This window comes from Acomys minous, assembly GCF_964271855.1.
Source record: "Acomys minous genome assembly, chromosome: 6".
Classification (NCBI taxonomy): domain Eukaryota; kingdom Metazoa; phylum Chordata; class Mammalia; order Rodentia; family Muridae; genus Acomys; species Acomys minous.
Window position 1 is genome coordinate 12674583 of NC_140487.1, and position 18692 is coordinate 12693274.

The following is an 18692-nucleotide window of genomic DNA, read 5'->3' on the forward strand; positions in this document are numbered from 1 at the left end:
GACAGGTAGTCTTCTTGTGACCATGAAGACAGTAGCCTCACGGAACCAGAGCACAGTGATGAACTCTTGGCCCCCTGCTGTTCTTAAGAACCTGTGCTAATTGGCTATGGACCGAGCCAGCTCTTCACTGCCTGTCAGCTTCACTGCAGACTGTATTTCTAGCTAGAGCAGCTAATGTCTTTACAGAAAATGTAGATAGTGCTTCATTAGAAACACTCAAATTCATTGATTAAAAGTTAATAATTAAATCATAAACTATAAGGTGACAGATCATGTTGAGAGTATATACAAGTTCTTAACATTTGAAGAATCCTATTATGTGCCTTTGTATAAATGTCCAATGTTGTTTTATTAAGCAGACTGTCTTACTTTTAATATCATATTAAAGTTTTCTTGGAACTTAGTAAGGATGGAAACCCAGGTAGTGCTAACAGAAGAAGCAGTGTATTGCATTAGAAATAGGAAGTAAAGGGCTTACTGAAAGCAAATTACTCAGGTGACTTGAAACTTCACAGCCAGAAGATAGAGTTAGAAAGGAAAATATTTACATAACGATTAAGAAGAAACAATCAATTGTTGTTGTCAAATAAGCATATTGTATACTAGCTCGTCAGGGAAGCCAATCCTTAGAGGTGCTATTTTAAGAACAGATTGCCTAATGGAACGAAGAAAAAAAATATCTATTAGTGATATGTGAGGAGGAGCTGGCCACTGTGGCCAGAGCCAATTATCTCAGGGGAGCCAGGCAGCTTGTCAGTCTACTTTTGTACTTGCTTCATTGGATGAATGGGATAGCCTGAACGTATTTTAATAGAGAAAAGGTGGCCTACTTTATTTAATTTATTTCAAGTACTCTAGGTTTATTCAGCATTCACCATGCATTAACTGTTGTGTTTGGGTGAAATTTCAAGCATGAACAAAATCCAGTCTCTTACCTCCCTCCAAGGGACTTTAGAATATGGCAACAAATTGGAAAAGATGTCAAGTTTCTATACGAAAACTTGGTGTAATCTATCGTGGCAATTTGAATGTGTGCGATGATGAAAATATGACACGTGTTCTAGAGACAGACGTGCGTGCGAATGGAGAATGGAGATCCTAGGAAATAAGGCTAAGGAAGATGTGGACGCCTTTGGGATGTAGGTCATGGCAGTGATCTTCCAAGCAGGTGGGGAGTTAGGTAAGGAAGTAGAACAGATGTCAATACATATAGTTCCTGGTACCTTGCAAAGTACATAGCATGTAAAATACAAATGTTTGCAAACATATAAATAGTAGCTTGGACAACAGTTCAGTATTAAGCTGTGTGTCACGTCTATGACAGTTCATCAAATGCCCTGTGTCGTGTGCTGAGAGATTAGAGTGGGGAATTTTCACATCATCATAGCAGAGGACATGGCACTATCAGATTAGAAGGGATTAATGGTTTTAGCCTGTAGGATAAGATCAGGAAAGGCTGATAGAAACACTGAGCATGACAGGGGAAGATCTGGGTTGGAAACCTGTTAACCTGAGCTGAGATGCTTCAGTAGACAGTTGAAAAAATACAACTGGAACCTATGAGAAAAGAGTGACTTGACAGCTTTAGGTATGGGCGCAGTCTAGGCCCCATATATTTACACAGAAACTACATTCAGGCGCTACAAGCATTGGAAAGAGAAAGATGAACAAGGCAGCCTTGCCCTTAAGGAGCTTATAGCAGCTAAGGTTCAGCTGTGTGCAAACAAAAATAATGTACAAGAAAGAGTGTGTGTGTGTGTGTGTGTGTGTGTGTGTGTGTGTGTGTGTGTTGGTGGGGTGAGAACTTCATAGCTTCAGAGAAACTTCATAGCTTAGTGACCAACAGATATTTAAAAGTTGCAGGATTAGGTCAGTTGCATGGAGACATGAATCAAAATTTGAAGCACCAGAAGAAGCATTTTGATGTCTCTGCTTATGTCATAGATATAAAACAGGAAGAGATAACAAGGGCAGACCACATTTTTTGAAGAAATGAAGAGTGTTTTTACCAAGAGTTTTTGATATCAAATGCAAGCTTACCAGGGATAATGGATATCAGTTGAGGCCACTATGCTGCATGTATGTATGTATGTATGTATGTATGTATGTATGTATGTATGTATGTAATAGGAAACACATTTATCATTGATAATTTCATGTGTGATGTTATATTAGTACAAAGAAGAATCTGATACTATTGTCAGAAATGATTTTGAAATGATATATTAGAGAGTGGCATGTCAAGAAGCTTAAGGGGGCTACTTTATCTTTAGCTCACATTAAAAAAAAAAAAAGAAATGCATAGAATAAGCGAAACAAACAGTGATGTTGAATCAGGAGGCAACCTGCAATACAAGAGGTTCAGCATATTTTTGTCTGGTTAGAAAGCAATTCAATGCCTGGGCTGTAGCTCGTTTTGTAGGGTGTTACCTAGCATAGGTGGAGCCCTGAGCTCAGTACCACAAAAAACAAGCACAGTGGCACAGGCCTGCAAGGCTAATATCTGGGTGATTAAAGGAGTAGGGTCAGGATTCAAATCATTGTTGGCTAGATAGCAAGTTCAAAGCCAGTCTGGGCTACGTGACAAAGATGAAACAGAAACCAAAGATAAACAAAAGAGGGTATTTCTGACATAGGATATTACTAGAATTCGAGTTCAATAATTTTGATTACAGAGAAACATTTTCCCATTCGAGAGAGAAAGGAAGTTCATGTTTCTGACACTAAGCTTTGGACCAACTACTCAGGCATTTACTGGAAACCTGTAGGCATCTTGATTTTAAACTACCCCCCACCCATCTCCACCCCAACGTTAAGTCAGGAAACTGACCTGGGACAGGCTTCCATTAAAAAAAAAAAAGAAAGAAAAGAAAAAAAGGTTTTCAACCATTTCTTAGGTTTGAAGACTATTGTCCTAAATGTTCTCCAACACCCTTTAGGGAACTTATCTCAGGGATTGACGGTGGAAATTGAGAGCCAAGAAATAAAGGGAAGCCCCTTCATGACAAAGAGCGTCAGGGAAACTTTGATTTGGTGCAGTCACATTATGAACTAATGTTTTAAATGTCTACTTTGTGATTGTTCTGGAGGAAGAGGAACTAGTGTGGATAAAAATCTGTCAACTGTGGGTTTTTTCCCATGTTTTTGCAGGCGTGGTCTAAGAATTTAATTTAACCTCTCTGCGATACAACAGATTTTGCTCATGTCAGCGCACCGTAACATTCGCTATGTTCCTTGGTTTGTCACTTGATAATGTGCAGTGGCACCAGCGGTGGAGGAAGTCAAGGTGGCAGCTTTTACAGCGAAGGCAAGTGTTAGCTTTCTAAGTGTAAGAATTTATACAGTGTGCAAAGGAACCTTGTGTTATTCAAATGCTTAACCCCTCGCTAAGCAGCAGGTTCTACGTGGGTTGCAAATAAAACTATATAAATAGACATGGCCAAATAACAAAACCTGAAAAAATAAATAAATAAAATAAAATCCTACCTGCGGTTAGTCACAGCTGGATGTGATTGCAGACCTTTAGCTGAAATCTGAACCTGAGACAGAAGCTTTCTATCTGAAAGGATTAAGTCCTCAAAGACTAACCCTAGGGCAAAACTAGTCAGTAACTGGTGGTGATGGAAACAAAGGCTCCACTCATATTGCCCTTCTGTGGGGTCTCTTCTCTCTTAAGCCACTCTCTTCCTCTGTATCCTAAAGACAAGTCAGGAAATTACTAAGATCCTTCGATAATGTATGAAAGCCGGCTGATATTTATACTAAAGAACAGAGAAAGGTAATGGAGACTCTTAACTCTGTATAATATATTAATAAAGATAGTACAAGGGACTTAGTTGTTTGCATTCACAGTTCCAAACAGATGATAAATTGTTAAGGTCTAATAGATCAGAACCTTAACATTCCCAGCTGCTGAGGATCCATCTCATTATGTGCCTAGGCTTCCAGAGTTCCTGTGTCTCATTCTTGTAAAATTCCTCCAGCCATGACACACTCAGGTGCGCCTAGAGGCTGGATGGTCTAGTGTGCTGGTCTCTCACACAGATGACCTAAATCTTCCATACCATTGCACATGCTGTCACTAATGCTGCTCTACCTTTCTACATTGAATCTGTGATTCAGTTAAGCCTATGATATGCATATAATTTTGGATATTTTTTTAGAAGACTGAGATGAGCAATGTGGAAAGTTCTCTGGACCATTGTAAAGCTGTTGTGTTACACCTTGCACAGAGCCAGAGTACTCTCGTTGAGGTGGAGAACTGTATTTGGAAGGAAGGCTGCACACCCTCACCTGAGGTCCTGAAATAAAAATTTCTTGGCTTTCCCCTGAAGATCTCAGGATGGATACCCCATGAATGTGAAGGGTTTGCTATAATGACTTCCCATCAGTGGTTTAGTTCTTATCTAACCAAAGAGCTGCGTTTTCATTAAAAAACAAACAAACAAACAAACCACCAACAACAACCCTGCTCTATCACAACAATTTAATAACATTTTTCAAGTACTTTTGGGAGAAGTACCTTAGTGTCCAGCCATAATTTAACCAAAAACTCAAGCTACATTCTCATAATGAGCTTATATAATTCTCACATTAAAGCAGAGTGATTTAAATACTTTTTAAAGAACAATTCATTACCCATTTGTTTGATCTTTTCAATGCTGTGCTACCGTATCCAGTATTACTAAAACAGACATAATTAATACAGCAAAAGATACATTTAGAAGAATTGATTATTAATATAATTGTCCTGAGAAATAATAGCATGGATATTCATTTTAATGTTTTGGGGTGATTTAACAGAGGGCTTGGGAAATGATCACACCATTCTAGTGACTTGTAAGTATTATAAATGTAAGTAGGGGTACAATTATAGTCTTATAAAGCTTATTTAGGTTCTAGATTCTTCTAAGTCACAGAGAGAATCAAGAACAGTTTTGCTTTTACACTATAACTACAACTTAAATAGTGTGAAGGAAAATCTTTGAGTAAAATAAAATAAGAAGGAAACACTGGACACTTGACTATAAAAATCAACACACATTTATCATTTATGGATAAAATTATGACTAGACTATCCTTTGAGTTCAAGTTAGAATTAATTGTAAAATTTCTCCTTCCTTCATATGAGATCAAAGAAACAGACAAGATTACGTTGTGAACACAGGGTATAGGAAGAGAGAATTCAGCAGAGAAAGCGAAGTAGCAGGATGGTATTTAGGAAACTTAAGTGCAGTGCAGAACACAGACTGATAGATAAGAATAGAATCCACAGAGGAAACACAGCCTTAAATGGAAGTGAAGTTCTAAATAATTTTGCTTTTTGTCTTTAATCATGTACTCAGACTGTTCGTCACACTGTCATGCAGTCGGGCTTTTACAACACTTCGAAATATCTTAAGATAAAATTCAAAGTCTAAGTCTTAAATCCTATGGAGAGGTCCCATAACAATATGAGTGTTTTATTCTTTTCTTGCTTTCACTTTAGTTAATGTAGAGAAGTCCAGGGAATATGTACTTAAAATCCTAACAGATTACAGAAAGAAAGAAGTACCTGGGTGGTTAAGGAAGCAGAAAACCTGACCTCCAACTAAGTAATTTTTTCCACATTTAATTTATGCTATATAATTTTTCTTTTGCAGCAAAATGAGAAGCAACAGTGCATTTTATTAATTCTCCATTTTTTTGTGAACATCAATTTGAAAGTATGATGTCCCCATTCACTATTGTCCATTGCAATTGTCTTGCTGATCCTAGGAATTAACTACAATAAAAATGGTGGACTAAAACACCAACATCTAATTTAACTAAACAGTGTTTAAACACAGTTGTTCTGGGCTTTGTACCCAGAGTTTTACACACTAGACAAACAAACCCTGTCTTTACAAAATTCGTTTTCTCCTGACCTCTCTTAGTAACTCAAGTTCCAAGTTGACTCTTCGATTTTCCTCTGTCCCTTCCTTTGCTTGATTATACCCCCGGCCCCTTTGTTAAATACTTTCTACATAGCCATAATGTAAATAAACTTCCTTTGCAATGTACTTCTGGAACCATGATGCTCTGACCAAGGATATGGGGCTAAGTAGATGTGGGTTTGCTCTCTAAAATTATGAGCCAAGCATAGCTTCCTGCAACTCAGTCACTTGTTTCTTTAATCTTTTGGCATTATTATTATTATTATTATTATTATTATGATGATGATGATGATGATGATGATGTGTATATTATAGGAAAGGGGTGGATCTCCTGGATTTGGAGTTGAAGGTGGCTGTTATCAATATACTTGAAGGTATACTGATAACCAAGCATGGTTTCAGTTTCAATCTCCGAGTCTTCTCTCCAGCCCCAATTCAGTTGTTTTTGTTAGGCATTTGTCATAGTCATAATAAGTAACTGAGGTAAGTCCTTTAATTCATTCTTATTATTTTTGTTTCAATATCTCTAATCTACTCAGAAATTCCTATCTATTTCCACTGTTGAGCTGGTCTCATAGTGCTCTACAGGTCTCTTTCTACATCTTTGATGATATTTATTAAAATTTGCTCCATCAAAAATACCCTTCCTTTACTTTATCTAGTTATTGAGTTTCCTTTTGTTAAAGCTAACAAGTATGTGTGTGTGTGTGTGTGTGTGTGTGTGTGTGTGTGTGTGTGTGTGTGTGCGTGCGTGCACCTACATGTGTGTAGTGGTAGGCATAGGTCTTGCATATGCCAGGCTAACTCTTGACCACAGAGCAACAGTCCCAAGTCCGACCTTCATTTTCTGTATACCCAACTTAGAAGGCTTTTGTCAACTCTTCCCTTTTTTAAAAAATGCTGATTTAAGTTTCTTCCTTTCAAATTTTACACCATACCCACTATGGTTCAAAATCTAATATTTTGGATTGGGTCTTAATACAACTTTAACTACATCCTACATCCCTGAAGAGTGGCAACAAAGCAATCACTCAGCCTAACTGATGAATGAAGGTTCCTTCTCTTTTCTCAACTTCAGACTCACAGATGCCAATCACCTCTGCAAGAATGGCTTCACCACATAGCATCTGAAGACTTTCTTGCAGGGAGTGAATCAGGCACTCAACTTGAAGTCACGGTTCCTATGCTGGCTACTTTCCTTTTTGCTGTGATAAGGAACTCTGACGGACACAGATTAAGGGAGAAGCATTTATTTTGGTTCAGTTTGAGGTCTTAGCCCATTATGGAAGTTAAAACACGAGGCTGAGGAGGATAGTTATGTTGTTGGGAATAAGGGAAGCTGAGAACAGCAATGCTAGTGTGTATATACCTTTTCTGACACAAAGAATAACACTACCCTCTTTTAGGGTGGGTCTTTCCACTTTAATAAATGAAATCAATACAATTCCTCACAAGCAAGCCCAGAGGCTAACTTAATATAATAATCTCTCAAAGGTATTCCTGGTGTCCTGTCAGTGAGCTGAGTCTAGATCCTGTTCCATTGAGTCAACACTAATCATTAGTGTTACAGTCAACTAAATCAGTATTAGCTAGACTGCCTTTCCTGTTACAAGGCAGTCTAGCAGAAGAGAAAAACATTACCTAGTTACACTCCATGAATGTGAGGTACACACGTCATCAGTGCCTGTAACAGAGGGCACTCTACACTAGTGCCTACATGTTCACAGTAGCTTTTTCTAACTTGTATACTGTTTTCAGCTCATTAGAACAGCTGGAAAATAGTGGAAAGTTCTGGCTAAGTGGCAAAAACTGTACTGTAATAAATATATGCTAGATGTGGATTAGATAGCATGGTCCTGGAATCTCGTGTAACTCCAAGAGTTGACTTAAGTGAAGATTTCTACACAAATGCACTTCAAAGTGAAAGGCTAGATACCGCTGATATTTTTCTATAGGAGGTCAGTTTCAAGCAGCTGTCCAGCCGACCAGTATGGTTTTAATTTAGATGTGCCTCTTCATGTTACCTTCAAGAAATGTTTTGTAGTAGACTGGAAATCAAAATAACAGAAGACATTGCCTATACTGTGCATGTAAACTAAGCCTTTTGTTATTTCATGATTAATATACAAGGTATCCAGCTATTGAACAGTGTGTAGAAAGGAAAATGTAGCAACGAAAATTTGCTTATATTTATTTTTATCTTATCTTTATCACAATGGATTGCTCTCCTGAAATCTATATAAAAATTTTCACACAATATTGTTTAAATGGAAAATGTGCCAAATTCTTACAACTAGAACTAATGTTTAAGTTGTTTAATTTCATTTTTAATGCATAGGTGGCATTTTGCCTTTTCTAAAGAATACTTAGGCATATCTAGTTCTCATCCCATAGAAGTTAGTATTTCTCCCTTGGCATACTGTCAATTTTAAAATCATAACATTTCTACTTTAGTCTTGATATTTGATATAGGGCATTCATTTCTGAGTAGTTGATACCAGAATGCCCCCTTTTTTGCTGCTGATGTTAAATTTTTAAAACCATTTTTTGATCGAAGTGATAACAATGTTAAATTGTGCTGTGTCATAACACTTAAATATAGAATGTAAATTACATGCAGAAGAATATAATTTTTTGTGTAGTGACTGTGCAACTTATAGTATTACTTCCAGTCAGAGGTCCTTGGATGTTTGTCAGCATTTTCTTGGAACAATAACTTCTCAACACATGAGATTTAATTATTTGATTCCAAATCATTTTCTGGCTGCGTTCTGTTGGTAAGCAGACGCTTTGGTCCTTGAAATGAGCAGGTTAAAAAACTCAGGAGCTTAAAACCCCCCTCAATATCTTCAAAATAAGCAACAAAGCATATCCTTAGTCATGACACTTTACATTTAGCCAACTTGCCCAGTGTCTTTATTATTAGGATGTCAATTGACTTCTTCAATTTTATATAATAATGCTTTTTACAGTCAGAAAGAGACTCTACTTTTCCTTTCAACTACTCTACACTAGCCCTTCTTTAGACATAATTATCAAAAAATTTGTAACCTTCATCACCTACCCAACACAAATATTTTATATGAGGTGTGAACCAGCAGCTAAGGAGTGATTACAATGCTGTATTGCTAATGTCCATCTGAGGTAGTAAAGCAACAGCATTCACCTTAAATTTACACTTCTGCACTGCACAGCTGTTGGAGAACCACAAGTCTGTCTCATGGTTGTACATGTAACAAGAACGACAATGTGACAAATTTTCACGTCTAAACTAAATTAAGTATAAACGCCATAGGCTAGATTATTGATAATGCATTTTACAAAAAATTAAACATCAGATTTTGAAGTATGCATGCATACATGCTCTGTGTGTGTGTGTGTGTGTGTGTGTGTGTGTGTGTTTTATTGTTCTTGACGTACAAGTTAGTTTCATGAAATTGAAAGCATTAAATACTTTTCCTGTCTAAGTTTCCTCGGTATGGATCACAATAAGTATGTCATGTGTAGGCAATGCTGGTAGTAAAAACAAATAAAGCACTTGTAAATAAGAGGTGATCTGCTGCTGTTTGACCACAGTATTTTCTTGGATATAGTAAAAACGTAGAGAAAAATCCTGTGGTGAGGTTCAGGTGAAGGTCAGCTGACCTTTGTGTTCCAGTATTTGTAAATTATTTTGTTAGTACCTCATTAACTGATATATTTACTACCTGGACCTATTTAATTGGTACATCATATAGTGAATAGAATATGCAAACATTCTAGGCATAAAAATTCAGATACTTGTAAGGGAAACTGAGGTCATGACAAATTTTAGTAATGAAGCTTGTCAGGTGTCATAGACTATTTCCTTTTTTAGTACACATGCTAATATGTGTGTCATCTGCATCACAGAAATGAAAAAATGTAAATGAAAGGGAGCAAAATATATGTGCTGCTCTGACAATAACTATCACTCCACACTTAGAATCAGGCCACACCTCTGAAGACTTAAAGACAAGTAACTGTGCATTGCTCTTGCGACCTGAGCTATCAAAGAATCTCTAGCAGTCCTGTGCTTTATTTCAGACTTTATAAAACATCTGTTCAAAAAATTGAAAACAAAAAACTCAATAAAGTACCTATCTGCTCTGGTCCCCTAAGGTATGTGTGACATGGATGGAACTGCTGCCTATGACCATCAAATATTGCACCCTGTGAGTGTTGCTGAGCATTTTCAGTTACCTTCAGAAATTTAAAATACAATACATACCAACTATATGAAAAATTTTTGCTAAAGTCTGAGTTATTAGAATTAAAATTAAACTATGACAGAGACATATAGAGATGCTTTAAAATATTAATTTCATGTCACATGATTTAAAATTCTAGCAAATACATTACAGTTTTGAAAACAAATACAATTCATCTTAATAATATTTGCAGAGACCAGGATAAGCATAGACTAATATCTCTGTTTAAAAACAGATGTATAAGCTAGTGTGGAACACAGCTTGGTTTTGATTAGATATACAATACCATGTCTTTATGTCTACAACTGCTAAGCTTATCAAGTACCATGAAATATTAAAATGTCGGTTTGTATTTCCCATTGTATTAATTACAGTACATACTTTTGGAGGGAAGTAAGTCTTCATTATTTCTAATTTCCCATTCATAAAAATGACTTCTTATTCCTGTGACATTTTAGCATGATCCTATTGTATCTCTATGATACTAAAGGGCTGTGGCCTTATCATTTATACAGTGGAGCAGTATTCAGATTAACATGCTCACACAAAACATAAACATGGTAGACACAAGGAGAGGCACCATATGTTTAGCAGCTACAGTCACTAAGAAAAATTTATGATTTAAAAAAAATCAATCTCTCATTCTCATTCAAGGAAACTGAGAATTTTTGCTCAGAATTGATTTGTGTAACAGATGAAACATTACAGAGCCTCAAATATTACATTTTACATTTAAACAAAATCATATTTACTTTAGTTAATCAAAATATCAAATATTGTCTTATAGTTTAAAACAGAAACAACAAAAATCTATAGCCAAGCCGTTTGTTCCATAGACACCCTGATACCCAGAAAGAAAGAAGCATCCATTGACTGAACTTCAAAGTGAAAGAGGCAACAGCAAATCCTCTATGTTCTGGAGAAATATAAAATATAAATTAGGTAATAGTATTATTTGACTTTGAAAACAATAACTTCCTTTCAATTCTTGATTGATGATGTCAACATCAAAATCAATTTTGCACACTAAGAGGAAAGTGAGCCTCCACCCTGAATCTACACTAGAGGTCCACGCTGCATCTGCATTTTCGGTGCCTTCTGCTGTGTGTAATTTCCCTGTTCTCTGAAGACCTAGAGAGTCTCACGGAGTTCAGGAGACTATGGTAATGCCATACTCACTACCATAACCGGGACAGAAAAAATGGCTGATAAGGAGCGCCCCCCAGGATTCCTCATTAATGAAAACCAAACACTATGAAATTATTTTAAAGAGAAAATTTTGAAAAGAATGATAAATTCTGAACATTTCCACGAAACAATTTTTTCTCTTACAATAATTACAGAGAAGTGGCCCTTAGATTCTGTTGAGTTCCTTGTTCTTTCAATCTTTCTCCTCCTGCAACAAAGGACGTTGTGCCTAAAAATGTGTTTTCACCTCAGCTTTGTCCACGAATTTATTTTTTAGGTAAGAAGAGACTTCTTACCTGAAAGAGCTCATGTGGATCAGTAGCCTGTAGTTGTCTTAAACAGAAGCTAAGTTTGAGAGCACCATCAAGTAAGAGTTAGACACCAGACTCTCTGAATACACACAGTTGATAACAGACCAGCCACAGAAAGAGTTTTAAAAAGCTACACAAAATAACCACTGAACCAACAGTAAAGCTTGCCTTATTAGACACACACATAGATAAAACAAACATTCCTGGAGACTATATTGCTTATTTTTTCAAAAGCTCTGAGAATCAATGTGGGATATGTCTATCCAACCCCACGTACTATCAACTAGACAAGCTGAGAATATACTTCAAAAAGTTTCCCCCAAGAAAATGTTCCTTACATCTTGCTTAAGGAGACTATATATAACCACAAAGGTTATATTCATGTAGCAACAGCTTCCTTTCACACGAAATCATATTTCAGTTTCTCAGGACCGATAGAGCCAGCAAGGCCAACAAGCACCAGAACATGGTCTTATAACTAAAGCAAGAGTGACAGATCCTCCGCAAACTCCCAGAATTATTATTTTTCAGTCAAGGAAGAATTCTGCATTTCTTATTTGGATACTACTGCAGAGGGGTTGCCTAAGACTGTTTTGTTTCCTTCCAAGACATTGCGCCGTGACTTTGCTTTAATTTTCACATTTTTAACCTATTAGTGAAGGAAATGCTATTACAATTTATACAAAATATTTCATGCCTATATTACCATTTCTACGTAACTTTTTGCAGGTCATGAACTCGGAAACATTTAGAAATCAATGCAAATAGTATTTGCAAATCCTCTTTGCAAAGATCCCATGACTACTCTTTTGGAGCTAATATTACCAATATGTTCAAATGCTCTAATTTCTTATATAAATCTAATGCACTTTGCACTTCTATCATTATTGTTTTGAATATCATTAAAATCAAATCTCAAGGATGAGCATGCTTTACTAACCTGCAATGGCCTCTGTTTATCACTGTTCTTAGGAGACTTCAGTCCACTTGTTTGTTGCTGTAACAAAAGTTGTCTTGCTGCCTGGAGAGCCTAAAAATAAAAAGGAGAAAATAGCTAAATACTTTTCAAAATGTGGAATGGATTATCAGTTGTTCTTTACTTAATATGAACAAGGATCTTCACCTTATCACACCATTTCACACCATTATTCTTTTTTTTTCTACTTACCAGTTTAAAAAAAACACAAAACATATGTATACCCATCCATTCAAAATCTTACAGAAGCATGTAATCCTGCAGGACATAAATCTAATTTGTTCAAAGTGCTTCAAGAAGAGAAAATCACAAACTGCATCAGTAACCTCATTTCCACAGGACTTGTCTCTGAGTGTTCCTAAAATGCCCACTCCCTTTCAAATTATCATTCGATTTGCATTTTCATATTACAATTTTGAAGCTAAAGCAGTAGACTTCAAGTGTTACCGGAAGCTGTAATTAAATTTGACAAATCAACATCAGATTATCTTGAAAGTGAATTAATAAGGATTTTTCACTAAGATTAAAAACACTTTTTTGTACTTACAATTCAAGGGAAAAAGAACCTCTCCTTTGACAAAATAAAGTGCAGTTTTAATGCCAAATAAAATTGAGTGGGTTTCATTTGCATCCTTAGCAAAATCAGAGAACAAAGAAATTACCACTCAACCAATCAGGTTTGTTTCTGTGTGTGACAGAATACCAATCAAAACAGAAGATGTTTTCATTTATTTTTGTGTTTTCTTACCCACTCAGAAAATACAAAACCCTAATGTAAGAAAGTAATGTAAGCAATCCTTTTCCTAGAGAAAGACACATTGGTAACTATATCAACTTACACAGACTAGTGCCAGGAGACAAAATACAATTTATATTATTTAAAGGGTTAGTATTATTAAACTAATTTTTTAAAAAAGTTTTTTAGAGCTCTTATTTAAAAATTAATTTTTTTTTCTGGAAAACTAAGTTCCATGAACAGTAGTGATTAAAATTTTCTATATGTAAAACTAAGTCATTGTCTGACACTGTTATTCACTGTTTTTTAGAATGCAAGGTAATTTTTTCCTTGCGGGAAAACATGGTTAGATCAATATTCTCCTGTAATAATTAAGATTCTCAGCTGATAAAAAGTACAATTTTGATTGAAATCAATGATCTGGTTTTTGAGTGAGTTTCGAGTATCCATGACAACAGTTGCTTTGACAAGATGTGCATATGGCTTTACACTGCCAGCTGGTGTGAACAATGTTTGAACGACTGCATTGAGATGCTGAGCAAACAGAAAAAGTTGCCACGTCTTAACCCTCAGGGAAGGCAGTCATCCCCTGATCAATTATGAAAAGACAGAGAAAGGGCTGCTACAGTCTGGCTCCAAGCAAGTTTTCTGAGAAGGCAGGCAGACACAGAAGCCAAGGTAAACAAACTGAATGCACTAGCACCCCTCTCTCAACAACACTGATTTGTCTCCCCATAGCAGGATCTAGCACCTTTGTGAAGCGCTGTTTTTGCATTTTGAAGCACACTTGTACATGGTGATGCTTTTTCCTTTTGTGCATGTGTGTTAAAAAAAAAAGTTTTCAAGTAATTACAAATCAAACTGGGTATTATTACTAAAGATGGTGCATGCCAGTGAATTCATGCAACTTATTATACAGTTTAGTGTGAGAATAGAACAAAAATTAATTAATTAGCTCTATAATTACCATAAAACTCACTAGAAAACTGCACTCAATATTTTAAATAATATACAGTTCCTTTTAAATTGTGACTTATAGAATTACATATGAAGGGCAACTTTCAAATTGATATTAATATGGTGTGGCTTGGACAATGCCTATGTAAAACATAAGAAAGCAACAATAAAAACAATTACTTTCCACATATTTTCCGCTTTGATATTCTCTCTCTCTCTCTCTCTCTCTCTCTCTCTCTCTCTCTCTCTCTGTCTGTCTGTCTCCCACCCTCCCCCTCTCTTTTCTTTCTCTCTTTCTCATATATATATGTGTGTGTGTGTACGTGTCTGTGTGTGTGTATGCATGTTTGTATGCCTTTGTGAAATGTGCAATGTTGTCCTTAAACCATTATCATAAACACTTAGAATCTTGGAATTATAAGGATCTGTGCTGAAATAATTCTTAGAATTAATAACATATGAACCTCTTACTTTGACAAATGGGCAAACAAGAAGATCTAGAGTTGTCATTTGCTTTGTTTAAGGCTATGGACTATTTATGAACCCTTCGGTCAAGGTCACCTTGCTTCCAAAACAGGGTGCATTCCAGTGTCCCATACCATCACTATTTTGTTAAAGAAATCAATCCTTAATTAACTAAGAACAAAATTCTAGGAAAAGAAGATACCAGATATGATAACGAATACTTTTTACTTGCAAAGATGGCAACTCCATTCATTTTTTTCAGAACTTCAAAGAAAGACGTTATAATCCTTTCATACTTCAATGTTCAAGTTAATATATTAGTGTCAGAGAAAGAAGGAATACTAACATAGATATTTTTCCAGTTCTTACATATTCCCCTGAATCCTGATAGATCTCTAAGCCTTTATAATATCCTGATCATCTGGTCACTCATTACTAACGCAATTTCAAAATGCTATAGCCAGACAAAAATCTTAGATGATGTCAACACTAGATTTCTCATTTTGCAGACAAGTAACTGCAGAATGAATTTTTCAGCCACAGAGCTAAAGTCTCAAGGCAGTAGGAGGCTCAGCCACTCATCTGTCTGGTTCCCAAGCTCAGGGCTCACTCACTTTGTCCACGTCACAACTTCTTTCTGAATTGTATCCCTTTATCTTTATACCAGAAATTAATCAGTATAAAATGTGGCCACCGTGGCTGCAAAACAAAACAAAACAACGAAACACCAAGCAGCTGGATGTTTCAGAGCTTCTCTCATGCAAGTATGACTAGGCAAATGCATACACCTTTACTCCTGGCAAGGCAGTAACATTAACAATCCACAGGACAGCTGGTTAAAGCGTGTTTCTTTAGTTCTTTATATTTCGTATGCATTTAGAGTATTTTTAAAATACTTGAGGATCATCTTCCAGTACAAGTGCTTATGAAAAATGAGTCAGTTGACTATTCCAGCTTTCCTTTGGGAGCAGTAACGATTGCTGTGATAAACATGAGTAGTCAGAAGAGCAAAATTAAATCCCAAGCATCCAAACACAACTTAAACCCTATAAGTAGACATCCCTGGCAGTTTGCATTTTAGTAGCTGCATGAATCATATGACATTTTTATCCCCAATAGTTTGAATAATGCTTTAGGACTGAATTTCAGTAAACAGTTGCTCAGGGACACTTACTTCTGTTTTGTATTTTATGATTATCACTATTCAAAAGATGAAAAGTTACAAAGTTAAAAACCTTTCATCAATATAAGGTCCTGTGTCGAATTACACAAACTGTTGCTTTGAAAATCACTTGCTGGTTACATCTTGATGAATAGAAAAGGTACATGCCAGTCATTCCCATGAAGTTTAAGGCCCTTCTAGATTCATAGGGTTTTCTCTCCTCCAGAATTAATTGAGAACAGAAACCCAAGGGTTGTTTACAAAGTTTCTTTAATAAAGACCGAGTCTTTTCTGAATGAGTAAGAGAAGGAATTGAGAAGGCAGCCAGATGGGGATTGAGTTCCAAAAACACATTAGTTTTGAATTAAGGGTGCACCCTCTTTAATACAGTTATCTAATATTAGTAAAGCTAGAGAGAATTAAGATAGGACATTCACAAAACGGCATAATATTAAATATTTTGAGAAAAGAATAAAAATATTTGTAAGTAGATTCAAGTTACGCTTTTGGTAGTAGCAAAGGTGTAAGAAAGCACATTTTCTAGAACTGACTGCACTTTGTTCTCTAAAATATTTATTGAAAACATCAGCTCTCTTATTGTGCAATTTTAAGTAAGCTAAACTTTTGTAAGAAGAGCAAAGTTCAGGCATGTCAGTTGTCTCACATGGTAGCAACCTCATGTTGTGAAGAGCCTCACAAAGCATAATTCTACCGAATAGGTCACTGTGAGAATTAATTTAAGGTGAAAAGCTTTGTGAACTGCTAGACAAACCTGTCAGGTTTTTTTTGGTATATTTCTTTTGGAGGAACAATGAAAATATTCATCAGAAATAAAATTATTGAGCATCGGAAAATAAAAATGTTTAATAATCTAAGGTTTATAAGTAACTCCTTTAAAAGTAAATATTATGTGTACTTTTTTGGGGGGGGGAAACAGACATCATTCATTTTGCTCCCCATAAAAATAGGAATGCTTAGCCTATCAGCCTGTTGCATTTGAGACATTAAAATGAAAAATGATATCTACGCCCATTAATATCTTCAATGTATAAACAGCACAGCATGACACATTCTTGAGAGCTGAAGGCTACAAAATCTCTCTGAAACATAAATAACAAAGCACTCAGAAGCATATTTGATGTTGATATTCATCTCTGAGAAAAACATGCCTGCCTAGGCTTCTTATGAAAATAGAAACAGTCCAAATGGATGTCCTGTAATTGGTTTCAGATAGCGAGGTCGCGAGAAATACGAGACAAGAAGCAGCTAGGTGGAGCAGGTGAAGCGAGCATGTTTACATGGACGCTTCCCACTGCACCAACAAGGGGGGGTAAGCTTGGCAGATAAACAGCACCCCAAAATGAATTTCAAGCAGGACATCAGGGTTCTCACTCATGAAACTCACATCTTTTAATTTTTAAACCTTTGTGCATTTATCATATTATTCTAAATGCAGAACACAAAATAGGCTCCCAAACAGAATTTCATTTTCTAGTTGTTTTCCCAAGTGTAGTTGATTAAAAGCATATTTAGATTATTTATCAAAGAGTATAAATTCCTCTCCCATTTTGCCTGTCTTCCTGTTATGTTCACACTAAAGAGAATATACTGATAAATGTGATCTGAAGTCTCATAGTGCTATTTAATAGAAGAAGATTAATCATCTAATTGTCATAACCCATTTTCATACAGCAATCTATCAGAGGGAAATTATGCATCTGTAGCTATTGACCCCCTCATTTGATCATGCGTGATACACAATTAGACTAAGTTTGTTGGGAAAATGATAATTATTAAAATATTTTTGAAATAATTATTTTCTACAGTACATTTGTATGAAGTTAAAGGATAAATGTGTGAATATATCACATTTACAGTATATACCATAATGGAGGCCGAATTGCAAAGCTAAAATCACCTATGTTTTAGACAAAGTAGGGATGAGTGATAGCTTGTCAAGCTCCCTGTTTACCAATCAGCTACCTGGAGTTTTTGACTTAGACAACCCACTGGGGAGACAATAAAGGTACTGACTCTGCCTTGGGTCAACAAGACATCTTCAGATATAGTGGAGTCCTTATGAGTCATGTCATGTCCAAACTTGACATTCAGTGTATTATAGTACAGCTTTAAATTCTTTGCACACTTATGAAAAGAAATCTAATGATTGAGGTGGGTTTGGTTCTTACCAGTTTGAAATCATATACCAGTTTGATGGGATGGACACTTCTCCTGTGAACAAGCATTCACTAGTCTGCCCCAAAGACTATTAAGTTGCGTGTTATATCTGCTCCTTCCTTTACTCTTGTGTTGTCAATGGTCTTGAATCATTATGGATCACACAATCAACCCTCATATTAACCACACAGTACTACTATGAACCATTCATATATAAAGGAATTCTGCCAACTTTAAAATTCTCAAATATAAAATGTAATAATTAATTAGAACAAATATTACTAAAATTACAAATTCGCAACATCCTTTTTTCATATCACATACTCCAGAAACCAGTGGTTTATTTGTAGGTTTTTTTTTGGGGGGGGAGGGTTGTTATTTTTTCGGCGGTAATATATTTTGTGGTTTTTCCAAACATATTTTTAATTTTTTTGTTTGTTTTCAATATACCTTAGTGTCTTTTTTCATTTGGAGAGCAATGTTATCTTTTAGAAATTAAAATAAATTGTGTGAACGTCTGGGAACTCCATACATGCCTGGTCCTGCAGAGGCCAGTAGAGTGTGACAGAGTCCCT

At 35.9% G+C, this 18692-nt stretch overlaps 1 protein-coding gene across 12 annotated transcripts in view; it reads right to left on the minus strand.

The window, feature by feature from the left end:
- Positions 1-18692, minus strand: part of FOXP2 (forkhead box P2) — a gene marked incomplete at its 3' end in the record, with an annotated part of 541625 nt that overhangs the window by 143022 nt on the left and 379911 nt on the right. For all 12 annotated transcript variants that reach the window (XM_084784956.1, XM_084784962.1, XM_084784963.1 and 9 more), the window contains one exon: positions 12584-12673. In XM_084784956.1, the coding sequence (XP_084641082.1) occupies positions 12584-12673 (90 nt within the window). The remainder of the gene's footprint in view (positions 1-12583; positions 12674-18692) is intronic.